Source organism: Trichomycterus rosablanca, chromosome 2 (genome assembly GCF_030014385.1).
Source record: "Trichomycterus rosablanca isolate fTriRos1 chromosome 2, fTriRos1.hap1, whole genome shotgun sequence".
Taxonomy (NCBI): domain Eukaryota; kingdom Metazoa; phylum Chordata; class Actinopteri; order Siluriformes; family Trichomycteridae; genus Trichomycterus; species Trichomycterus rosablanca.
In genome coordinates this window covers 55631343-55658600 of record NC_085989.1, presented here as the reverse complement: position 1 = coordinate 55658600, position 27258 = coordinate 55631343, and the positions used below count along the sequence as shown (strand labels likewise).

The 27258-nt window shown below is 38.5% G+C and overlaps 1 protein-coding gene across 1 annotated transcript; it reads right to left on the bottom strand.

Moving 5' to 3' along the window:
• Nucleotides 1-207: 207 nt before the first annotated feature.
• On the bottom strand, nt 208-27258 carry LOC134302472 (interferon-induced very large GTPase 1-like). The gene is made up of 7 exons (XM_062987588.1): nt 25201-27258; nt 24823-25096; nt 24592-24727; nt 23765-24513; nt 8404-8413; nt 3440-4972; nt 208-3379 (listed from the first exon to the last, which is right to left on the bottom strand). The coding sequence occupies exons 1-7, from the start codon at nt 27256-27258 to the stop codon at nt 208-210; spliced, it is 7932 nt and encodes a 2643-aa protein (XP_062843658.1).

Sequence of the window (27258 nt, the reverse complement as noted above, 5' to 3'; positions counted from 1 at the left end):
AAATTCAGAGCTATTGCTTCAAGCTGGCTTTCTAAGTTATCCAGTTCTTTCAGTACGCTGTTTAAATGGAGATTACCAGCCCCACCTGTAATGATGCATATTCCCCAATCAGGGTACTACTTAAAAAAACGCACAAACATTTTAATTAACAGTTATTAGATGTTAAATAGATATGTGTGTGTGTATAGTGTTTGTGTGTGTACTTCTTCAGATGTATTCATTCAAACTCTCAATAGCTTCTTTTTTTGTGCAGTTTCTCCATCTAGTGGGAATCTCTCCATAGCCCTGGAATGTTTTACCATAATGCTTTTCCAGAACTGTTTGGAATCTGCACACAAACCACTTCCAGTATGGGAGCTCTGAATTATCAGGGGTGATGCTCCACTTAGCATATTCTCCTCCTGCTGTTCTGTAGATTTTGTAATGTAATAAATCATATCTATCATGACGGGGGTAAAACTGTTTATCACTTTGTACTAAAGTTGTACAAATATCAGCACAGAGATTTGTTGTATATCTGTAGTACCATCCTGTGATTCCATTTACTCTGTGGAAGGGGACACTGTGATCTCCATCATGATTCTCTATTGTGTTGGTGCAGATGGCTTTACAGAATGGACACTGAACCCAGCAGCACTGACAGAGATGTTCAATCAGAATCTCATCAGGTTTCTTCCTGAACTTCTCCATGTTGATGTCTGTTACACTGTTGAAGCTTTTATGTTGTTCTGACATCATCTTTGTGAGACCTTCACATACAACCTGCCGAAGAAAATATAAATCTGTAATTTCCTCCAGATCAGTGCAGGTTATTTCTTTTAAGCTCAGCTCATCTGTAAGTGAATTGTTCAAACTTCTCATCCACATGTTTGCATCACCACAGCTGTTCTTCACTTCTTCAGTTGCAATGTTCACAGCGTTCATCACTTTCTGCTCTTTGTGTTTCAGGTTTCCTTTGAGAAGATTCAGAACCTTGCTGTTATTTTCAGTGATGTATTTATCAACATTTTCTGTAATAAACTGTTCAAAGTGTTTCTTGGGATGGTGGACGTACTCCATGTACTTCTCAAAGTTCTCCTGCTCTGCCAGAGATTTCAGGATGTGTTTCTCAAGCTGTGACCTGTTACCATTAAACTCTGGCATGTCTGATCTCATCTGTGTTGACAGATCAATAGCAGTTTTATTGTAGACAGCTTCCAGGATGGCTGGTACAAGATTGTTGTAGACAAGTTCACCAAATACTGATGTGGTTGTTGCTCCTCTGCAGTAGTTCTGGAAGATGCTGTAATATTGTGGTTTCTGCTTTTCCAGGTAAAATTTTACATCATTTTCATCTCTGAACTGTTGGTGGATCTTTGTGAATTTGGAATCTGCAAGGTGACACACATGAAGACAGAGATCCAGAGTGAATTCCTTCTTCAGCTTTATTTTCTTGTTCTCACTCTGATATTGCTCAACTCTGTTTTTGACCTGGTCACTTATTTCCTGAATGTAGCTGTTTTTGTACCCCTGTCCTGTAATTTTGCTGCAGATCTTCTTGACTAAATCATCAGATTCTTGGATGACATTGTTGATTAGGCTCCTCACTGACTCCTGGACTTCAAAAGAACTCATTTCATCTTGTGTAAATACAGACTTAACTTTATCAACAGTTTTCTCTACTATTGATTTCTTTAAAATATAACATGAATAATCTCCCAGTCTGTGTATCTTTGTGTAATCCTCCTGAGATATTCGCTCAAACACAGCAGCTTGTTCATTACCTTCAGATAGAATCTGTATCACATCCTCCCAAATATAAAGAGGTTTTTCTGAAGGAGTGTCTTGTGTCAGTTCAGTGACCCATTGGTTCCACACTTCATCAAATTCCTGTCTGAGGACTTGTTCATCAGTTTCTGTGCTTTTTAGTTGTAGAGCAAGTGCTTTACTCACATTGAAGAGCTTTTCATCATACTCTGTCTTTTTGTGATCAAACGTTTCTCGAGCTTTTTGCTGTTGAAGTAAATTATTCAGGTTTGTTTTTGCATTTTTGACAAGATCTTTAAGAAGTTGTTTAATTCTCTGTTCACATCTCACTTTCCACTGAATTAAAATGTCTTTGTCCTTGTCCTTTTCAAAGTAACACTTCATTGATTTCTCCACTTCTTCTTTGGTCTTTTTCATGTGAGCATAAAGGTCTTTGTCCTTAATCTTTAGCAGTTTTTTGTTTTTAATTGTGTTGTGCAGTTTTTCTTCATGTTCTAACATGGCACTTCTGAGGGACCAGGTCCATTTTCCAAACTCAGTTTCTAGTTTCCTGTAGACTGCAATCTCCAATGTGTTTTTAAAGCTAAAAACAAAGTTCTCGTTCAGTAGAGCCTTCCACAGATCACTGATGCGGGATTTAAACTCTGAGAGTTTCATACTATGAGACTTGGTAGCATTTGTGAAAATAGCTCTCTTTAGCTTCTGAACATTTTCACTGTATGAGGGGTTTGGTGGAGCCATTGGTGGGCTGCCCTCCCAGAGCTGTGCAAAATACTGAACATCATCTTGTACATTGAAAGCAATAACATCACTGAAGCACTCAGCTTCACTGTCTTCCTCTTTAGCAGCTAATTTTGTCATTTCATCCAGTTTTTCCTGTAGACGTCTCCTGCCCTCCATGTTCTTCTCTCCAGCAGTGATGTCACCAACATTCTGATGGACAAACATACAGCTTGGATTAAGTTTGACCCTCTTCATTCTCAGGAAGGCCTGAACAACAATCTGAAGAATCTCGTGCATCTCAGCAGGGTTCTCACCAAATATGTTGATCAAAGTCAGATTTCCAAGACCTACAACAAATGTTGCAAGTTCATTATCATGATGGTAAGTGGATTTTCCTGCAAGTTCAGGCGCTCTAAGCCCTTCAGTATCTACAATAAGAACATAGTCAAACTTCAGCTGCTCCTTTATCTCATCTGATACTCTGACCAGCTGCATGAAGGCTCCTCGGGTGCACCTTCCAGCACTGACAGCAAACTGGAGTCCAAACATGGCATTCAGCATGGTGGATTTTCCTGTGCTCTGAATCCCAAGAACTGACAGCACAAAGACTCTCTGGTCTCCCAGTTTCTTTATGAGTTCATCTAGAACTGCTGAAACCCAAATCAGAGGAACATGAGAAGCATCACCATCCATCAGCTCCATTGGGAGACCAGATTTTATGAGTTCTGCAGCAAGTTTGGGGAGATCGGAGATGCTTTCTTCTTCAGATCTTTTGTTACTAAGTTGTTTGGACATAAATGACTCGTATATCTGACCCATCTCTCTGAAGATGTGTTCCAGACCAAATGTTGCTGCATTAAGTTTTACAGATATTTGTTCAAGTTCTGCTTGCTCAGTCTTCATCTTTTCTCTTTCAGAAGTGTCATGTTTCTTTTTTAGGTCTAAAACCCTTGTCCATGTTTCATTGTACTTGTGATGAAGATCTGAAAGATCATCTGAGGTTTGTTTATCCATTAGAATCTCAAGCCATTTAATAAAAAATGATTTTTCATTTCCTGATAGAGAATTAAGTGAGGAAACAATTTTTTTCATAAAGCCTGACTGTCCAATTTCTTGTTGGTGTTCACGGATTTGTTTCATTTGTGTTTGTTTTTCACTCTTTTGCATTTCTAAATTGTTTCCTTGAAGTCGATGTGAGTCTTTGTTTATCTGACACCACTCATGCCAGAGCTTCCCTTGACAGGGCAGGTGTGTTTCCTTTAATGTGGATATTTCCTTCCCCTCCAGCTGTTTTGTTATCTTTAGTGCAGCTTCTTTTCCTTTCCTGCATTCAGGATAATCTTCATCTATGGTGATCTCATTGTTTTTGTGTAAATTATCAAGTTTAAAAACTGAAGATGACTTGGACAGACAGTCTGTGATGGTTGTTCTGAGGTTCTCAGATACGTCTGACTGATTTCTGTCTTTCAGACCAATTCTGTATTTTCCATTCTTAGTCTTTGTGACACCTGATTCATCCTCAGAAAGGAGACAGATGAGTGGTTTGGGGTCTTTTAGAAACTTCTGTATCATCTCCTTATTTCTTTTATTTTTAGGATCAGATAAAAGAACAACATTTACAGATGACATTTCAGTCAGAATATCCAGTTGTTCTTTACTGGTTTCTGCATCACCATGTAGATTACAGAAAGCAACACAGTCAGTAAAACGATCAGTTTCTTTTCCAGATGGACAGTACCAAGCAATCTCCACAACTCCATCCATCAGTGGACGGTTTTTAATGCTGCCACGACAGTGTCTGTGGAAGAATGTATCATGCTTCTTACTGATCAAGCTGTTCATCAGCTGAGACTTGGAAAAGGACACGTCTCCTAACCTGAAGAACGCCACCATTGGAGATTCTGTTTCATAAACATGCTGGGTTTTACTGATCTTGATACCTGAAGCGTCAGTGGTTTTCCAACTTTTAATAATTTGCCGAAAGGTCCACAGAGGAAACTCGACCTTTCCAGTAAATGGATTTGGCACCAGTAGAGGCAGAGCGTACCGACACTGAGAGAGTTTAGTCACTATTAGTTGCTTCAGAAAACTGTCTGAGCAGTGGAACACCGCCATCTGAAGATCCATGGGATGGATAGGAGTTTTTACAGTTTTACCATCAAAAGATGCACTTTTTTTGCCAAATAGCTCATCAAATTCATCAATTTCGTCCTCATCTGTCTCTGAAAAAGAAGGGTCTAAAGCAGGGGCTTCTTCTTTGGTGGTGATGTATCTTGCTCTGTAGTCCATCATCAACAATCTTTGTAGGAACATTTGAACCAGATCTTTTTCTTCACAAGGTTCTTGACACTGTAATGAATGAGCTGTTAGTTGAAGAGCATCAGAAGTTTTCATTTTTAGTTTCTGCTTTTCCAGAAGATGAAGTCTAGTTAAAAGTTCTTTTAGTTTTTTCTTTTCTTCACATTTTGATCCAGGTTCTTCTACTCCAAGCTCCATTTTTTTCCTATAATACAAGTGTAAACATTTAGATCATAGTAAATAAATAAAAAAAAAAGTAAAGCTTACTTGAATGGTCAGGGTCATCCTGACTCACTTATGAAACCTGTTTTTTTTACACATTGGCACATATGTTACTTATAAAACTTGTTCTTGTATACTTGAGTGACTGCTACAGCCTGGGCTAGTGGCCACCTATTTGATTGCAGTCAATTTTGAAGTGTTTTGTGTGGGTGGGAGAGGTGGTGCATGGCCAGCACCTCTGTAGTGCCTGCACGAAAATGCTTATGCATACTCACAGTTTTGGTATAAAAGAAGGGGCAACCTTCAGCTTAGCTGAAGTTTACCTGTGGAGCAGATGTGCTGCCCAGGATTTTTCCTAACCAGTTAAGATCCTGCCAAAACTGTATGGGCTTTCCAGTTTAAGAGGTGGCAGGATAATGATTGAAATAGCTTTTTGTTGAGATGGTTGATTGTTGCTATGTGTTGCATAGATTAGTACTGTTCTGGTCAATTGTGTGCTTTATGTTTCATTTATAGTATTCTGCTTGCTTGGTAATAATACTGTATATACCACCCCAAATCAGAAAAAGTTGGGACAGTATGAGAAATGACAGAAAACACAGAGTTTCTTACAATTACTTTTACTTTTATTTGACTGCAGACAGGATGAAACTGAGATACTTCATGTTTTGTCTGCTTAACTTAGATTTATTTATTAAGAAACATCCATTCCTGCATTTCAGGCCTGCAACACATTCCATAAAAAGTTAAGGATATTAATGAGGTACAAAAACTAAATAATGATGTGATTCCAAACAGGTGATTGTTATTATGGTTTGGTACAAAAGCAGCATCCAGGGAAGGCTGAGAGTCTTTGATGAGCAAAGATGATCAAAAGATCTCCAGTTTGTCAACAAATGCATAAGAATATTATTGAAATGTTTAAAAATAATGAACCTCAAAGAAGGATTGGAAGGGATTTGCAAATTTCTCCCTCTACAGTGCAGAATATCATTAAACGGTTCAAGGAATTGGGAGGAATTTCAGTGCCTAAAGGCCAAGAACGCAAGCTTAAGCTGACCCTCTCACAGTGGAAACGTGTATTGTGATTGTAGGAATCAACATACCCATTTGGAAAAAAAAGGGATGCTGTGTGCTCCAAACCAAAGATGAAAAGGACCATCTAGACTGTTATCAGCAACAAGCCCCAAATCCAGGGCCTGTCATGGTATGAAGGTGTGTCAGTATCAGGGTCTGTGATGGTATGGGGGTGTGTCAGTGCCCTTGGTAAAGGTCGCTTACACTTCTGTGATGCAGCATTAATGCAGAAAAGTACACTGAGATCTGAGAGCAACATGGAGCCTTCAAGTTGTCTTTTCCAGAGAAGTCTAGCATTTTTCAACAAGACAATGCAAAACTACCTGCTGCACACATTACAAAGGCATGGCTGTAAAATAACTGGACTGGCCTGCCTGCAGTCCTGACCTGTCCCCAACAGACAACATGTGGAGAATTTTGAAATAAAAAAATGCGACAACAATGACCCCGTACTGTTGCACATCTTAAGATGTGTTTGCAGGAAGAACAAGACAAAATAAAAGCTGAAACACTAAATCACTTGGTCTACTCGGTGCCAAAATTACTTTTAAGTGTGGTGAAAAGGAATGGCAACATAGAAAGTGATAAATGCTTTACTGTCCCAGCTTTTTTGGAATGTGTTGCAGGCCTGAAATGCAGGAATGGATTTTTATTAATACATTAAATGAAGTTGAGCAGATAAAAGATGAAATATCTCAAGTTCATCCTGTCTGACATCAAATAAAAGTCAAAGTCAATGTAAAAAGTTTTTTTATTATTTGCATTTTATTTTTTGCATTCCATACTGTTCCAACTTTTTTTGATTTGGGGTTGTATTGATGTGTCATGTTAGTGTGTGTGGTGTTAGTATGATGGTATCATAGTACTGAGTGTGGTGGTAAGGCATCCTCCTACATGAACTTGTACAGGGTGTTGGGAAGGAGTTGGGAAAGTAAGTTGGGAGAGATGCAAGAAGGTGGCAAGAGTTTAAAAATAGATGAAGCAGGAAACAAGCAAAAAAAATAAAATAACAAATCAGAGAGAATCTGTAATGACAAAGGGAGCAACTTTCACAGTGTGAATAAGAAAGGATTGTAAGGTAGTTGTTAACATTTTGCAAGAAGGGGTTTCATTCAGGGATTGATCACAAGATTGAGAGATTTGTGATTAATGTTGAACATGAATATGGCAAATGTGCAAATGGGGCAAAACTGAAATGTTTTAACTGTGGAGTGAGGAAATAACTTAGCTTACCGTGGGTGCGAAGTTAGTAAGAAAGCGGCTCTGGTGCTACGGACCAAAATTACTCAAAGACGCAGTAAAGAAGGTATCAGGAATCACGCAAGTGCCAAGACTAGATTATGAGACTAGAAACAAAAATACAGGTACATAAGATGCAGCAAATGTTTTAGACTTGGGCTGGTTCCTCCTCTAAATAATACCAATTATATTACAGTAAAATGCTAGAACTTTAGCAGCAAACGGTGAAGAGTTTAAAAAGTATATACATAATCTGGGAAGAGAAACTTAATCTGCACACAGAAAATTTAAAACCAGAGTTAGATTTTAATATGAAGGGATTTTTTTCTCAGTTGAAAGACATAGGGAATCTTGTAAAGGCAATGGAGTTGAGATGAGTTATAAAGTGATAAATGTAAGTAAATAAATTGATGTAACTGATGTTTAAGTATAAACAGAGCAGTTTATGTGGAAGGCTGAGTCAGAATATATTGGATGAAGTTGTGGGACCGTTGTGGGGATTTAAAATCACATAATACACTATGGGAGAGTAATAGTACAGACACATATGGCTTGATGGTCACTGTGTAATATGTATTAATAATGGGGAACTAAGACAATATATTAGCAGGTATAACACAGTAGCAGCACTTAACAAGTTAAAGACAAACAAATTAATGAGACAACAATCCCTAAAAGAAAAGTGACTGGGTTTATAAAAAATATATGCCAAAGTGCAATAGCTACCGTTGTAAAGCTATAAAAGCCAGCAATGAAGCATTCAGACAAGTTATAAAACAATACTTTGATAAAATATAAAAGGCAATAGTGAGCAGAACAAGGAAAACACAAAGACACACACAATGAGGACATATGAGATATGTATGGGACATGATAGGGTGGATGGGGGGAATCAGAAGAAATTACCAGTGGTCAACAGTGGGGACAAAATGGCAGTAGGTAAAATTTTAAGTTTATATCTTAGATAATGTAACAGAGAAGACCAAATAAAGGATGAAAAGAATCTTGATGAACTATTTGAAAATGTTAGACAAGATTTAGCTGTTAGACTTACCTTTAAATATGTTCAAGCGGAGAATAGCAAATGCCAGTGCTCACCAGATCACACCTGGAAAAGATAAAGTATGCTATAAAATGCTGACAGAAAAAGCATATATTGCCAAAACTATTCGCTCGTCTGCCTTCACACGCATATGAATTTGAGTGACTCCCATTCTTAATCCATATGGTTTAATATGATGTCAACCCACCCTTTGCAGCTATAGCAGCTTCAACTCTTCTGGGAAGGCTTTCCACAAGGTTTAGGAGTGTGTTTATGGGAATTTTTGACCATTCTTCCACAAGCGCATTTGCGATGTCAGACACTGATGTTGGACAAGAAGGCCTGGAAGTCAGGCCATTCAAGTTCTTCCACATCAAACTGGCTCATCCACGTCTTTATGGAGCTTGTGCTTTGTGCACTGGAGCGCAGTCATGTTGGAACAGGAAGGGGCCATCCCCAAACTGTTCCCACAAATTTGGGAGCATGAAATTGTCCAAAATCTCTTGGTTTGCTAAAGCATTAAGAGTTCCTTTCACTGGAACTAAGGGGCCGAGCCCAACTCCTGAAAAACACCCCCACACCATAATCCCCCCTCCACCACACTTTACACTCGGCACAATGCAGTCAGACGAGTACCGTTCTCCTGGCAACCGCCAAACCCAGACTCGTCCATCGGATCGGCAGACAGAGAAGCGTGATTCGTCACTCCAGAGAACACGTCTCCACTGCTCTAGAGTCTAGTGGCAGCGTGCATTACAGCACTGCATCTGATGCTTTGCATTGTGCTTGGTGATGTAAGATTTGGATGCAGCCGCTCGGCCATGGAAACCCATTCCATGAAGCTCTACACACTGTTCTTGAGCTAATCTGAAGGCCACATGAAGTTTGGAGGTCTGTAGTGATTGCCTCAGCATCCGCTGACCCCGCTCTGTTATTTTCTGTGGCCTAACACTTCGTGGCTGAGTTGCTGTCGTTCCCAATCGCTTCCAGTTTGTTATAATACCACTGACAGTTGACTGTGGAATATTTAGTAGTGAGGAAATTTCACGACTGGACTTGTTGCACAGGTGGCATAACGGTACTACGCTGGAATTCACTGAGCTCCTGAGAGCGACCCATTCTTTCACTAATGTGTGTAGAAGCAGTCTGCATGCTTAGATGCTTGGTTTTATACACCTGTGGTCATGGAAGTGATTAGAACACCTGAATTCAATTATTTGGATGGGTGAGTGAATACTTAATATATAGTGTATGTTGTGCTTAAAATCAGACATCAGCAAAGCACAGCACAGACCACAAATGAATGAATGATAGCTGTGTTCTTTGATGTGGAAAAAAACATACGACATGTATTTAAAAGACGGCTACGTATTAAGGTAAAGTCATCGGTGCAGAATAAAACTCCATAAGGTTGTATGATTAACGACATCTTTTTTTTCAAGTTGAATAAAATGTAAGAAAAGCATATCTATGTGGATGATGGGGCTTTGTGGGTAAGAGGCCACTACCTATCCTACACTATTAAGAAAATACTATACTATTAAGGTATTTATGATACGGCTTTTAAAGAGCAATCTGCTTCTCAGAGTAATCTCATCAAAATTATATGAACATTATATTGTAGCGTCCGCCACTGGGGGGCCGGAACCGGCTTTACCCAGAAGGACTTGCGGCCGTGGTATCCAGACTTACCGTAGCCGTGTAGCCCAGTGTTGGGGATGGGTTGGCTACGGTAAGGGCTGGATAAACATGTTTGTCTGTCTGTTGTGTGAATGTCTATGTGTATGAATGAATGTCTTAAAATAACCGTCTGGCGGCCCTGACGCCCCTCCCTTCGTACTTGCCGGCGCCACATTGGTGTCAGAAGTGGGATCGTGGTGTTTGGGTGGCTCTGATGGTTTGGTGGGCCAATATGCCAGATCTGTGTGAGTGCGCTAGCCCAGGTGTTGCTGCAAGGGCATGTGTTACTGGCGGCTGAGAAGACGGTGCTCGTCTTCCTGTGCCCTGCCCACTGATCGGATCAGTGTGGTGTTCCAGTAGGCCAGGTTCAGCAGTGGGTGGAAACGGCGGCTCGGCAGTGTAATGGGGTGTGGTGCGGACATAGAGCCTCCCAGTGAACGCTGGTGAGTAGGGCACCGGGACGGTTGACCTTTGGGGAGGGGGCTGTGTAGCGTCCGCCACTGGGGGGCCCGGAACCGGCTTTACCCAGAAGGACTTGCAGCCGTGGTATCCTGACTTACCATAGCCGTGTAGCCCAGTGTTGGGGATGGGGTGGCAGCGGTAAGGGCTGGATAAACAGCTCTATGTCTGTCTGTTGTATGAATGTCTATGTGTATGAATGAATGTCTTAAAATAACCGTCTGGCGGCCCCGACGCCCCTCCCTCTGTACTTGCCGGCGCCACAATATGAACAACCTCTTGAAGAGATTTTAGTTTTTGATTTTTAATAAAGTTTCCAAAAAAAAAAAACCTCTACATACATGGTTTCACTGTCATTTTGAGTGATTAAGTGTACATTTACAATTTTAGCATTTAGCAGACGCCTTTATCCAAAGCGACTTACATTACAGTTACAGTATACAGACTGAGCAATTGAGGCTTAGAAGCCTTGCTCAAGGGTCCATCAGCAGCAACCTGGCAGTGGTAGGGCTTGAACCAGCAACCGTATGATTACTAGTCCAGTACCTTATCCACTAGACTACAGCTTCCCTGTATAGTGATAGTATACAGTATATAAGATAGTAGATAAGTATAGTGAGCATCACAACTTGCAAGAAGTAAAAAGGACTGAATCACCTGTATCATAATGAAGATTACTGCACTTTAAAATAAACAGCTTGGAAAGTCTCATATTTTACATATATTGTGAGTATTTATCAATAATTCCTAATAGATCCACAAGTATTTTATGATGTATGTGTCTGTTTAATTATTATGATAAATTGCTTACTTTTACGGTGACACAGTGGCTTGCTGGGTAGCACTGTTGCCTCACAGAAAGAAGGTCTTGTGTTCGATTCCCAGATCTTCTAGTAAAAATAATAATTTGCTTAGTTTGAAGAAAAGGTAAAAGGTGTTTGTGGTAGGTTGGATGTGGTTAAGGCAATGAGAGGAGAAATTAGGGGATAAATGTACCAGGTAGTTCTGAAAACCTCGTGTAGTTTTTTTTTTTTTTTTCATTTGATCTTTAGTTACGATTAACTGGTAGAAAATAGATATCAAGTCTCCATGGTTTTCTTGTAACAGTCTTTTATTTTTATAATTTAACATGAGAGTTTGTTGAACAGCACTATTTTTTTCAATAATTCCTGCTAATACACATTTGTGATCTTATGTTGTTTGTAAAAAATAGGTTTATAATCTCAGTGTATATAGTCTACAGCAGTGCTTTTTTCACACTGCCTCATTTTGCATAAGAGGGAAAAGATTTAATAAGAAAACGATTCAATTTGTCTGCAAACTTCAAAATAAGCAAAAAACAAACAAACACACATTTACAGTAACATTTCACTACATTTAAGTAAGAAGGGAAATTGTGCCTGTTAATTTTACATTTATTTCAAATAAAAGTATATATTACAATAAATTAACACTTAAATGATACAATCATGAAACTAGTAATATTATTACATCGATAGTATAATTAAATGTTACTATTACATTTAAACTTTTAAAATATAATTTTCAAGTGAGCACTATTATTAAATTACCATTATTTTTCTTACTATTATAAAGATTAAGCATGCATGTATAAGCATATTATGTTATATTGTAATTGCAATGCTATTTTTTGGTTATTGGATTCTTCTTTATAATCAGATACAGTGGTGTCAACAGAAAGTATCAGTATAATACAATACACACCCTGTATATAGTTTATTATAGATAACATCTTACCTGAACACTGAAGCCTCTCTGTGTTGCATTGAAATCCAAAGAAGCCAAACAGGATTTATATAATAAGACCGCAGGACAGGCGTGCCCTGAAACCACGTGACCGCAGAGACCCAATGCTGGAGGGGGAGCTGGAGTTACAAAGTGAAAGTAAGACACAGAAACACCGGCTACGCGCTTTCACAGTTATCACTCACTTTAATTAAATGCTATTAAACGATGACACAGCAGGACAGTTATTCTCTGAAATCACGTGACAGCAGAGAAACGAGCTGGATTTACAAAGTGTAAGGAAACACTGAGGTTAACGGTGCTCTAGCATTCATACATTCACGTGTATTAGAAGCTTTCAACACTGAGCTTCCTCACTATCATTAAATAATCTTTATTATTAAATTACATCTATTTATAATAGATAACTATTATTACATGAATTAATAAATGCAATAATTCTATTATGCAAAAATAAACTTAGTATAAATCAAGCTTTTTTTAATCAGTTAATTTTATACTGTGGCGTTGGCGTTGTAATACCACTCCCACTGGAACTTGATTGCTTTGTAAATAGTAATATGATTATAATGTTCGTAAGTGTTAATTGGAGATTTTAGCAATTAACTGAGCCTGACCAGAACTTTATTCCCAACAGCACTGACACCCGAAAGGTGCCCCAATGGCACCAGTGCATCCAAACGTATACTGGCAAGTGTAAAGAAGAAAAGTGCCAATACCAGAGTGAAACCAGTGCTGATGACCAGGGCTGTAGCAGTACTGGGTCGCTGTGGGGCTGAGAAGCAGTGGCCAGATTGAAGTGGTCTGAAGGACATGGGGGTGTGGTATATCAATGGCAGACTTAGAAGTAGATGTAACACGTGCTCTATTGAGAATGGACCCACTGTATGTTGTGTCTCTTTAATAGTAGCTCAGGACTCCCCAGCAGGCCCAGGGTCTAGCCTTTCCCCTGTTCCAAGGGTAGGCTAAAAAAAAAAAGTGGGTATTGCATGCCTCCTTTAACACATAGCTACAGTGAAAATCAGACACTTAGTAAGTCCTATGTGTTTGACTACATTTTGTGTAAGAGAAGAAACTGTGCATGTTTTATTTTTAAATAAACTATTTCAATAATCGTGTGATGTAATCAACAATCAATAATATATTACAATGATTAAATTAACACTTATTAAATGACACCATCATAAAATAATTAATATTATTATGGCAGCAGTAATGTAGGAGCTTTGGCAGGTGACACATCAAAGGACATTAAAATTGTTACTGAGGGGATGATTTTCAACTTTTTTAGGAACTGATGTTTTTTTTTTTTTTACAAATTAAATTAAACTGAGCAGACAAAACCTGAAATACTAGGGTTCATACTGTCCGCAATGCAACATAAGTCAAGTAAATGTAAGAAACACTGCATTTTTTAATTTGAATTTTCAACTTTTTTTTTTTTTTTTTTTTTTTGGGTTGTAAATGATCGAAAATATATTAAATTGTAAAAATTTTAAAGTAATTTAAATTAAAAGTAAAGTCTTGTATTAAGAGGATTTTTTTTATAATAAAAGGTTTCTTGGAACCACAAGACGAACACCACATAAAGAACTCAAAGGTAGATTTAACAGGTTTATTAAAAACAACAAAACCAAAAGACTCAAAGCGGGAATAACGTGGGAGGTGCAGCAAAGAACACTGATTACTGTTAGGAGTGACATTAACAGATGCTCTGGTAAGGAGTGGAGAGAAACTAGAATCTTTTAAATGTTCAGTGATGAGGTGAAGGGTTGGAATATTCAGGTTAAACCAGGGCAGAACTCCTTCAGTGCCACCAGATGACGCCAAAGCTTCCATAAGCGGAGCAACATGAACACATACACACCAGAAAGAAAACAACAGAAAATTTAAAAAAAAAGCTGGTGCTCCTGACATACCTATGAACGGGTTCTTTTTCATGTTTCTCATTTACAGCTATGTAATATGTCATATATCATTAATATGATTGTTCTGTTGTCTTAATTTTACTGAGTAAATACGGCTAATTGTGTCTTTTATAGTCAACTCAATTTTATTAGTACTATTTCTAGTTTGCACTTTGAATCTTCTCAATACTTGTGCATAGATTTAAATTGATTATTTAATATATTTTATAACCTCTACCCAAGTTAAATGCATCAATTAAAAGTAATAATTGATTACTGTTCAAAATTAGGCATAGTAATATTTACTTAACAGTATTTTTTGTAATCTGTTGTCTTAATTGTATTGAGTAGGTTTAGGGTAGTATTTTTTACAGTGTGTGCAACAACAATTATTGTAACCCTAAATAATGCAGTGAGTAATTTCATTTCTTGTCAGAAGATGCATGGTCATGAAAAAGATGCTACTGTATTTTAATCAAAAATGTTACGTAATCAAAAAATCAATATTATATTACAATTATTACATTAACACAAAAGATTCATATTTTTAAATTAATGCAATCATACAGTTACCATTTTTGCTATTATGACTTTTTATTAAATATTATTACTATTCAGTTCACTATAATAAATAATTACTTAATGAATTATCATAATTCTCAAGTAAGCACTATTATTGAATTAATACTGTTATTCTAACTATTAGAAAATGATTAATAATTTGTGATCACCTAAGCACATGTGTATAACAATAACATTTTTGAAACTAGCGAGGCTAACCACAGGAAAAGACTTTGCATCTCCTTATTTGCTAAAGAGTTTGCTAGGAATGTCAAGGCGTCTGAATACTTTTTGAACTGAAGTGTAAGTACATTGATTAGGCAAGGCAAGATTTATTTCTATAGCATCTTAAAACACAACCATGTTTGACCAAATTGCTGTACAACATCAATGTATTATTCCCCGTAAAACTATATAGAATATAGATAAAAAACAATCATACAAAAGCCTGATTTATCAAAGAATACTATGTATTACAACAATATTCATTACAATCATATCATTACACCACTTAACTATTAAATGCCAAAATAAAAAGATCTTGTCGTGTCTTCAGCATTGACTTAAAAACACCCAGCAATTGTGCAGGCCTGATCTGGAAAGGCAAGTTATTCCATAAAATCAGAGCAGTTACTGCAAAGGCTCGATCACCTCTACTCTTGATCTTAGACCTTGGTGTTTCCAAAAGTGTTAGATTTCAAGATGTAGGGGCTTTCAGTTGAATATGAATATAAAATTGTAGAGGTTCTGCAAGGTATGATGGTGCCATCCTATTTAAGGCCTTAGAAATTAACATTATCTTAAAATCAATCCCAAATTTCACTGGAAGCCAGTGAAGGGATGCCAAGACAGGCATATTGTTTCCTCTTCCCAGTTAAATGACAGGCTGCTGCTTTTTGCACCAGTTGCAACCGATGGAGAGACAATTAGTCTACAGCCACATTCAAAGAGTTTTCTAACTGAGAAGTAATAAAATCATGGATGACCATTTTTAAATACTTAAAACACAAATAAGTCTTTATCTTGGCTAAAATTCTTAACTGAAAGAAAGAAAGAAGCTGACAAAAAAAATCTGCTTATCAAACTTAAAAGAATGAACTCACACCTACTCACACCTTCTTAATACATGATCTATTATAGCACACTAAAGGGTCAAGAGAATCTCTTTACTTTGTTCAAAAGATCAGAAGTATAATTGGTTCGGGCGGCACGGTGGCTTAGTGGGTAGCACTGTCGCCACACAGCAAGAAGGTCCTGGGTTCGATCCCCAGGTGGGGCGGTCCGGGTCCTTTCTGTGTGGAGTTTGCATGTTCTCCCCGTGCCTGCGTGGGTTTACTCCGGGTGCTCCGGTTTCCTCCCACAGTCCAAAGACATGCAAGTGAGGTGAATTGGAGACACTAAATTGTCCATGACTGTGTTCGATATAAACTTGTGAAGTGATGAACCTTGTGTAATGATTAACTACCGTGTGTCTGTCATGAATGTAACCAAAGAGTGTAAAACATGACGTTAAAATCCTAATAAATAAATAAATAAATAAATATAATTGGTTCAATTTTTCTTCATTTGAGCTTAGAAAGTTAATACAACTTTATATCATGTAAGCAGTCAATTGAGCCCTTCCAACGAAAAACCATATATCAACCATTTGTCCTGTTTGGGAGAAATCAATTTTTTTATTTTTTTTTTCTGTGGACAACTTTTTTTACATTAAAAAACTCAAATGTGCTTTATGCAGACTTTTATTCATTTATTCATTCATGAAGGTGATTAGAAATAACACTTATAATAATGCTTTATATTATTGGTTTTATTTTATAGAATGTGAAAGAACAGTTTATCTCCACTGCCAAAATCAATTAATGGAAAAACAGTATATGTGACATTAACAAATATATTAGTTCTAACCTTTATTTTGATTCTTTGCATTTAATTAACTGTTAATCTTTTATATATGACATAGAATGCATATACAGTTTTTAATAGAACTCTGTATAACCTATATTTAATTTAGGATTTTTACATTACATAAACAATACATAAAACACCACCACTAAAACCCCCATGAAACATAACTAATATTAAACAATGTAATATTAAGTAAAATTTAGATCAATCTGATTATTATTCACATTCCAGAGATTCATAAAAAGATCGAGCAGAAGTTGGTAAGTAGTCCAGCATTGTCATGAGGTCCTTGTGCTTCTCATTCTTGATTGGCAATGAACTCTCATATGCCCTGGGATAGTGTCTGCTGAAAACTGGTGCTTGAGGCCTAGCTCCTCGTTTTGATTTAGTGACTACCCATGTCTTCCACCCTTCATACTGACTATGGCTCTGTCTGGTATGCACATTCCAAGGATCATCAGCTGAAATGCATATTGCAAATGAATATAAGTAGACTAAATAGATAGTTAGACAGACAGCAAATCCACATTGCAAAAAAAAAAAAAAAAAGTTAAAATAAACGTAGCAGAAACACTATATAACTATAAATACCAGGAGAGAAATTGGACTGATAATCATAAAAATAGTGCAAGTATGCAGAAAAGTAAATAGCAGTGCAAATATGCAAATATGTGGTGGACAGTAGTATGTACATGTAAAGATTGTAAGGTGCTGCATAATGTAATAGGCATAGTTATAGTTACAGTAATAGTATAAACTAATATATACTAATATATAAACTATAATAGTGTAATATAATAGTAGAAATATAATATAAATAAATATAATATAGTGGGCATGTATACAGGGGTATGCTAATATAATAAAGCAATAAGCCACGAGAGACTGTGCGTTACTGCGATTTTATCACGGGGAAAGTTGTTTTGGCACGACGTGAAGCGGAGAAAGCACGATCACATGGAAGAAAAGAATGACCAGAGACCATGAACTTCTGTTCAATCTGAGTAAAGTAACGCCGTGATATGAGCATTGACATTAAATTAAGCATCCTCCAGTTGTTGTTTTGGCCACAACACCTGTCGCTATATACGACAAGCTTGCGCTCCATGGATATGGGCAGTTGAGTAAAATTTGTCTGAACCCATTTATAAACACAGCTAGCAACTTCAACAGATCCTCTGTGTGCAATCCCCTCATGCCACACACACATGGTTGCTGGTTCTTCTGTCCCAAGTTCTTGAATACACAAGTTGTAATTTGCCAACTGCCTCTGGTAGTAGATGTTGGAATGGGTCAGATTGGGTGTGTAAATGACACCTTGTAAATCAATACAAATTACATGGCAATTACTGTTTACTTTAGCCCACTCTGTATCAGCCTGAAGTTGGGTGTAGGCTTTCTCAGCTTTCCGATGGTGCAGCTCACTTTCAGTTAGCACTCTTTTCCTTTCCTCTTCGGATGATACAGTTGACAATTTCATAAAAAAAGCATCACATCTTGAACATGTGTCACTTCTGGGTTGGCCAAATGTAAGGTTCTGCTGCTTGAAAATGTCACGATACAGCCAGAATTTAGCTGGAGACAAGGAATTCTTCTCTTTATACAATTTGTACATTGCTTTGTTTTACTGCAGACTGTATCCGATGTGGCCTAAAGGTCAATATGATACACATGCATTAGGTTCAGGATGATTTTAGAATTTTAGTTGTATGCATAAGTTTGAACACTTCTGGCCAAAATACATGTTCTTCTACAGAGGAGACATGACAATTTTCAGAAAATCTTAGAGCATTTCTATTTACTTACTGAGTTTAGCAATTGGAGAAAAACTAAGACATAAAAAATTGAATATGGCAGAACATTTAGACAGAACATTTATTATCTTTTTAAATTTCTATGTTTCTGATGGAGGGCTTGATGATGGCTACACATTAACAAATGGGCTGCATGCTATAACTGTACATCAGCAAGGTGAGTTGTTATTGGTGGAGCTAAACCCAACTCAAATAATATCTGATAAAATGGCCAAAGAGCATAGAAGGAAGGTGTACATAATAACCTGGCAACTCAGTATACACTGAAGTAGCAAAAAAACTGGTACACCAGTCTAATACTTGGGAGGTCTCCCACAGGGCAAGGACTACACAAGCTTGTGGAAATAGTCTGTAGGCAACGCACACCATACGTTCTTCAGAACGGTCCACAATTCTGCACCACAGCACGTTGCATGGTATCCCTTAGGTGGGAATGGCAAAACCCCAAACTCAGATGAGTGTTCCTCTAACCATAATTTGCCATTCTAGATGTGCTTGTTGGCGCATTGTCCTTTTAGGAAAAGGCCAGACCCATATGAATGAATGCAGGACATGAACGGATGTAACTCATCAGAAAGGCACACATATACTGTTCACCTGTCAGAGATGTTTGTAGATGTACTAGGGTGCCAGCTAAACAAACCCATACCATTATGGAGCCACCACCAGCCTATGTATTTTAAAGTGATTGAACGTGATCTATTTGCTTACAGTGCTTACACACAGAGGAATTTGTCCTCAGCATTTAACCCATCTGTGCAGTGAAACACACACACACATATAAACATACACTAGTGAAGTGAGCACACATGCCCAGAGCGGTGGGCAGGCCTGTCCACAGAGCCCGGGGGAGCAGTAGGGGTTAGGTGCCTTCCCCAAGCTGTATCATTGGCAGGACCAGGAATCGAACTGGGGACCTTCAGGTCGCAAGGCTCGTTCCTTAACCACAAGCCTACGACTGCCACTTTTGCATCTGTGCCAGTTTTTTGCACACTACAATGTATACACTCACTTATTATAACACTCACAATAACAAGTAAAAGGTGCATTACCTATTCTTATGTTTGCCTCGTCCATCTTCTAAAGGAAACCTAGCCTCAGTAGCCTGGTCTGACTCAAGTCCTTCATTTTGCCCTAACTCACATTTGTGCAACTTTTCCTGAATAACCTGTCCAAACAATAAACTAGGAACATAATATCTATATAATTTCCTATTGTTACTAATAGGAACATTAAATTAACAATATAAAGCTTATATAGTCTAACATACCTGTAAGCGACTGTTTGTCAGCTGATACACTGACATGAATGTTGTCTTGCAAACATTTAGTCTCTGCCCTGCTTGCTGAATATAATAGAAAAAACTCTGATGTTTTCTGTGCTCACTGTTTTGCTTGGAGCGTCTTCGCCTCACTTGGTGCTAGAATGCAGGCAGCACTAATGTTACATTAATAGCATGATTACTGTTTTTAAATTAAACTATGTAAAACGTCATTTTAATCTTAGATCAGTTTGGGGTCTGATCCCTGGACCTGAAATCCCATGTACTGCACTATTTTCTGTGTGCCAGCACACTTCAACTGACCAGATCAGTACCAAGCTTTTATCTGAGTTGAGTTGTTTTAAGCAGGGAAGACTGAAGGTTTACTTACTACTACTATAAAAACACATATTCTAAACTAGTTTGAGGATCACCTGAATCTTTTAAATGCAATATGCCATGTATTCTTTTTAGGACAGCAACACAACCAGACAGTTTTTACAATGTAACTGTTCACGTTTACTTTACTTTCATTTCCTTAAGCATTGTTTTACAGCCTACGTACAACATTAACGGAGTAACAATATATGCAAAGTTGTCAGCATTGATTAAAGATTGCAATTACATGGCTCACCTGTTCCATGCCCGAGAGAATCAAAGCTTGCTGCTTCTCATATGTACTGGAGTAAAACAGCGTGAAAAGTTGTAACTTGCGTGTATCAGTGAGTCTGACACACTGTCGCTTACAGCCACTTCCACACACTTTGCCCTTGCGAGCATAATACATTACAACAAAGTTAGAAACATGTAACATCCAGATAAACGCTAATCGTTTGTGGGTAAACACAATGTAACGTTATATTAATGTTGCCACGTGAGTGTAGTTTTATAAGTGGAGTAAATAAATCGCTAGCGTCTAGCCGTTCAGCTTCATGAGGTACTTATACGGTTATTCCACTTACAGTGTATCACAAAAGTGAGTACACCCCTCACATTTCTGCAGATATTTAAGTATATCTTTTCATGGGACAACACTGACAAAATGACACTTTGACACAATGAAAAGTAGTCTGTGTGCAGCTTACATAACAGTGTAAATTTATTCTTCCCTCAAAATAACTCAATATACAGCCATTAATGTCTAAACCACCGGCAACAAAAGTGAGTACACCCCTAAGAGACTACACCCTTAAATGTCCAAATTGAGCACTGCTTGTCATTTTCCCTCCAAAATGTCATGTGACTCGTTAGTGTTACTAGGTCTCAGGTGTGCATAGGGAGCAGGTGTGTTCAATTTAGTAGTACAGCTCTCACACTCTCTCATACTGGTCACTGAAAGTTCCAACATGGCACCTCATGGCAAAGAACTCCCTGAGGATCTTAAAAGACGAATTGTTGCGCTACATGAAGATGGCCAAGGCTACAAGAAGATTGCCAACACCCTGAAACTGAGCTGCAGCACAGTGGCCAAGATCATCCAGCGTTTTAAAAGAGCAGGGTCCACTCAGAACAGACCTCGCGTTGGTCGTCCAAAGAAGCTGAGTGCACGTGCTCAGCGTCACATCCGACTGCTGTCTTTGAAAGATAGGCGCAGGAGTGCTGTCAGCATTGCTGCAGAGATTGAAAAGGTGGGGGGTCTGCCTGTCAGTGCTTAGACCATACGCCGCACACTACATCAAATTGGTCTGCATGGCTGTCACCCCAGAAGGAAGCCTCTTCTGAAGTCTCTACACAAGAAAGCCCGCAAACAGTTTGCTGAAGACATGTCAACAAAGGACATGGATTACTGGAACCATGTCCTATGGTCTGATGAGACCAAGATTAATTTGTTTGGTTCAGATGGTCTCAAGCATGTGTGGCGGCAATCAGGTGAGGAGTACAAATATGTGTGTCATGCCTACAGTCAAGCATGGTGGTGGGAATGCCATGGTCTGGGGCTGCATGAGTGCAGCAGGTGTTGGGGAGTTACATTTCATTGAGGGACACATGAACTCCAATATGTTCTGTGAAATACTGAAGCAGAGCATGATCCCCTCCCTCCAGAAACTGGGTCGCAGGGCAGTGTTCCAGCATGATAATGACCACAAACACACCTCTAAGACGACCACTGCTTTATTGAAGAGGCTGAGGGTAAAGGTGATGGACTGGCCAAGCATGTCTCCAGACCTAAACCCAATAGAACATCTTTGGGGCATCCTCAAGCGGAAGGTGGAGGAGCGCAAAGTCTCAAATATCCGCCAGCTCCGTGATGTCGTCATGGAGGAGTGGAAAAGCATTCCAGTGGCAACCTGTGAAGCTCTGGTAAACTCCATACCCAGGAGAGTTAAGGCAGTTCGGGGAAATAATGGTGGCCACACAAAATATTGACACTTCAGGAACTTTCACTAAGGGGTGTACTCACTTTTGTTGCCGGTGGTTTAGACATTAATGGCTGTATATTGAGTTATTTTGAGGGAAGAATAAATTTATACTGTTATATAAGCTGCACACAGACTACTTTTCATTGTGTCAAAGGGTCATTTTGTCAGTGTTGTCCCATGAAAAGATATACTTAAATATCTGCAGAAATGTGAGGGGTGTACTCACTTTTGTGATACACTGTACGTCTTTCGGTGGATTTTTCCCTGGTTTTTCTTCGCCCTTTATGTTAATATTTGGTTTTCCTGCATTGCGTAGCATCTTTCTTTGTTTGTCTTTCCATGTGTTCATTTTCAGCTTTCTTTTTTTCCCTATATTTAACCGATTTTCGTCAGCCGCACTTAGTACCACTGCTTGTCCGTCCATATTTGGCAGCGGAGATAAACGGTTTTTCCACGTGAGCACTATTTAAAATTTAAATGGCGACCCTAATTAACGGAATATGTTGTAGCGACTGGCTTAATATTAAATAAAGAACATCAAACAATGTCATACCATGCCTAAGTGATTTTTACAAAAAATGTCACATGTACGGTTTTTCGTCGGAAAGGCTCAATTGATTATTAAAATTGAAAATCAGATTCGAACCTCAAGAAGATGTATACACGGGTGTCATCAGCATAACAATGAAATGAGACCTTATGCCTAATACAGGTAGACCCTAACAGCAGCATATAAAGTGAGAAAAGGATTGGACCCAAGGTGGATCCTTGGCGAACCGCATACTTAAATTGAACCACACAGGGTGACACTAACTAAGGGTGATAAAAACAACATTACCTGAAACTTTAGCCAGTAAATGAAACTTAGATTTGAGTCTGTAGTAAGAGAGATTTGAAGGATCTAGAAATTTCCTCTTAAAAAAGAGGCTGTACCACAGCGTGATTTAGAGCAGCCAGTGTGATAAGTGATAGATTTATCAATGCAAGAATATTAGAGCCTTTAACTTTAAAGACCTCTTTAAATAAATGAAACTGGATACTTTTCATCCAACAATAAGTAGGCTTTAGATGTTGAAGAATTTCAGCCAACATTTCGAGTGAAACAGGCTCTGGTGTAAAAGGATGCTTCACAGAGCGAAAAGATTCCTCAGATCCAGAGGTTTGAGGTCACCTGCAATGACAAAAGGTTGGCCAGTCCAGGACAACAAGTACAATCCACCGAGGTCTTCATAAAACAATGAATAGTCAGTAAAATGGTGATAATTTCTCTGTAAACGTTTAGTCTCACCATACTCCCCTCTTGCTATTTAACAGCTCTCAATCGCTTAATCTCATAAAACATCTGAAGACAACGTTTCCATCAAAACTTGGATATTAAAAAGTTCCTGACGTTCCTAAACTAGTAGAAGCATAGCAACAATAAAAACAGACACAGTACAATAATAATAAGCCTACTAGACAGACATGGTAGACGGCATGCCATACACAGCAGCGGCATCATGATAATTCGTTTGATCAGTTTAAAGTCATTAAGATTACATAACATTTATTCAGGAGTTCATTGCTGTTGTGGCCACTACAATAGCTTAAATTTGTATCTGGTGTATAATTAAGGGTTTTCTTTTAGTTGTTTGCTGTTCAATTTTAAAGAATAGCATAAAATGGCAAGGACAAAATTCATTAAAAGTATTAATCCAAACTCTCAATAGCTTCTTCTTTTGTGTAGTTTCTCCATTCAGTGGGAATCTCTCCATTTCCCTGAAATGTTTCACCATAGTACTTTTCCAGGTCTGTTTGAAATCTGCACACAAACCACTTCCAGTATGGGAGCTCTGAATTATCAGGGGTGATGCTCCACTTAGCAAATTCTTCTCCTGCTGTTCTGTATTGTTTGTAGGGTACTGACACATCTGAATCATGACGAGAGTGGAAGCGTCTATCACTTTCTACTGCAGTTGTGCAAATATCAGCCCTAAGATTTGTTGTATATCTGTAGCACCCTCCATTGATTCCATTTACTCTGTGGAAGGGGACGCTGTGATCTCCATCATGATTCTCCATTGTGTTGGTGCAGATGGCTTTACAGAATGGACACTGAGCCCAGCTGCACTGACAGAGATGTTCAATCAGAATCTCATCAGGTTTCTTCCTGAACTTCTCCATGTTGATGTCGGTTACACTGTTGAAGCTTTTATGTTGTTCTGACATCATCTTTGTGAGACCTTCACACACAACCTGCCGAAGAAAATCTAAATCTGTAATTTCCTCCAGACCAGTGCAGGTTATTTCTTTTAAGCTCAGCTCATCTGTAAGTGAATTCTTCAAACTTCTCAGCCACATGTTTGCATCACCACTGCTCTTCTTCACTTCTTCAGTTGTGATGTTCACAGCGTTCATCACTTTATGCTCTTTGTGTTTCAGATTTCCTTTGAGAAGATTCAGAACCTCGCTGTTATTATCAGTGATGTATTTATCAACATTTTCTGTAATAAACTATTCAAAGTGTTTCTTGGGATGGTGGACGTACTCCATGTACTTCTTAAAGTTCTCCTGCTCTGTCAGAGATTTCAGGATGTGTTTCTCAAGCTGTGACCTGTTACCATTAAATTCTGGCATGTCTGATCTCATCTGTGTTGTGGTTGTTGCTCCTTTGCCCTTAAAAGCTAAAATGTCCTTTTAAAGCTAAAAACAAAGTTCTCGTTCAGTAGAGCCTTCCACAGATCACTGATGCGTGATTTAAACTCTGAGAGTTTCATACTATGAGACTTGGTAGCATTTTTGAAAATGTCTCTCTTTAACTTCTGAACATTTTCACTGTATGAGGGGTTTGGTGGAGCCATTGGTGGGCTGCCCTCCCAGAGCTGTGCAAAATACTGAACATCATGTTGTACATTGAAAGCAATAACATCACTGAAGCACTCAGCTTCACTGTCTTCCTCTTTAGCAGCTAATTTTGTCATTTCATCCAGTTTTTCCTGTAGACGTCTCCTGCCCTCCATGTTCTTCTCTCCAGCTGTGATGTCACCAACATTCTGATGGACAAAAATACATCTGGGATTCAGTTTGACCTTCTTCATTTTCAGGAAGTTCTGAACAACAATCTGAAGAATCTCCTGCATCTCAGCAGGGTTCTCACCATGTTGATCAAAGTCAGATTTCCAAGACCTACAACAAATGTTGCAAGTTCATTATCATGATGACGAGTGGATGTTCCTGCAAGCTCAAGTGCTCGAAGCCCTTCAGTATCTACAATAAGAACGTAGTCAAACTTCAGCTGCTCCTTCATCTCCTCTGATACTCTGACCAGCTGCATGAAGGCTCCTCGAGTGCACCTTCCAGCACTGACAGCAAACTGGAGTCCAAACATGGCATTCAGCATGGTGGATTTTCCTGATCTCTGAATCCCTAGAACTGACAGCACAAAGACTCTCTGGTCTCCCAGTTTCTTTATGAGTTCATCCAGAACTGCTGAAACCCAAATCAGAGGAACATGAGCAGCATCACCATCCATCAACTCCAGTGGAAGACCAGATTTTATGAGTTCTGCAGCAAGTTTGGGAAAAATTGAAATACTTATTTCTCCAGATGTTTTCTTACCTCTTTGTATGGACATAAATGACTCATATATCTGACCCATCTCTCTAAAGATGTGTTCCAGACCAAATGTTGCGGCATTCAGTCTTACAGATATTTCTTCAAGTTCTGTTTGCTCAGCCTTCATCTTTCCTGATTTATCATGTTTCTTTTTGATGTCTAAAACCCTTGTCCATGTTTCATTGTACTTGTGATGAAGATCTGAAAGATCACCTGAGGTTTGTTTGTCCAGTAGAATCACGAACCATTTAATAAAAAATGATTTTTCATTTCCTGATAGAGAATTCAGTGAGGAAATAAATTTCTTCATATAGTTTGAGACTCCAATTTTTTGTTGCTGTTCACGGATTTGTTTCATTTGTGTTTGTTTTTCACTCTTTTGCATTTCTAAATTGTTTCCTTGAAGTCGATGTGAGTCTTTGTTTATCTGACACCACTCATACCAGAGCTTCCCTTGACAGGGCAGGTGTGTTTCCTTTAATGTGGATATTTCCTTCCCCTCCAGTAGTTTTATTATCTCTAGTGCAGCTTCTTTTCCTTTCCTGCATTCAGGATCATCTTCATCTTTGCTGATCTCATCGTTTTTGTATAAATCTTCAAGTTTAAAAACTGAAGATGACTTGGACAGACACTCTGTGATGGTTGTCCTGAGGTTGTCAGATACATCTGATTGGTTTCTGTCTTTTAGACCAATTCTGTATTTTCCATTCTTAGTCTTTGTGACACCTGATTGATCCTCAGAAAGGAGACAGATGAGTGGTTTGGGGTCTTTTAGAAACTTCTGTATTATCTCTCTGTATCTTTCATTTTTAGGATCAGATAAAAGAACAACATTTACAGACGACATTTCAGTCAGAAGATCCAGCTGTTCCTTACTGGTTTCTGCATCACCATGTAGATTACAGAAAGCAACACAGTCAGTAAAATGATCAGTTTCATTTCCAGATGGACAGTACCAAGCAATCTCCACAACTCCATCCATCAGTAGACGGTTTTTAATGCTGCCTAGACAGTATCTGTGGAAGAACGTCTGATGCTTCTCATTGATCAAGCTGTTCATCAGCTGAGACTTGGAAAAGGACACGTCTCCTAACCTGAAGAACGCCACCATTGGAGTTTCTGCTTCATAAACATGCTGGGTTTTACTGATCTTGGTACCAGAAGTGTCAGTGGTTTTCCAACTTTTAGTAATTTGCCGAAATGTCCACAAAGGAAACTTGATCTTTCCAGTAAATGGATTTGGCACTAGTAGAGGCAGAGCGTACCGACACTGAGAGAGTTTAGTCACTATTAGTTGCTTCAGGAAACTGTCAGAGCAGTGGAACACCACCATCTGAAGATCCATGGGATGGATAGGATTTTTTACACTTTCACCATCCTTTTGGCAAAAAAGCTCATCAAATTTATCAAGTTCTTCTTCATCTGTATCTGATAAAGGAGGGTCTAAAGCAGTGGCTATTTCTTTGTTGGTGATGTATCTTGCTCTGTAATCCATCATTAACAACCTTTGTAGGAAAGTTTGAACCAGATCTTTTTTTTCACAAGGTTCTTGGCAATGTAATGAAAGAAAAGTTAGTTGAAGAACATCTGAAGTTTTCAT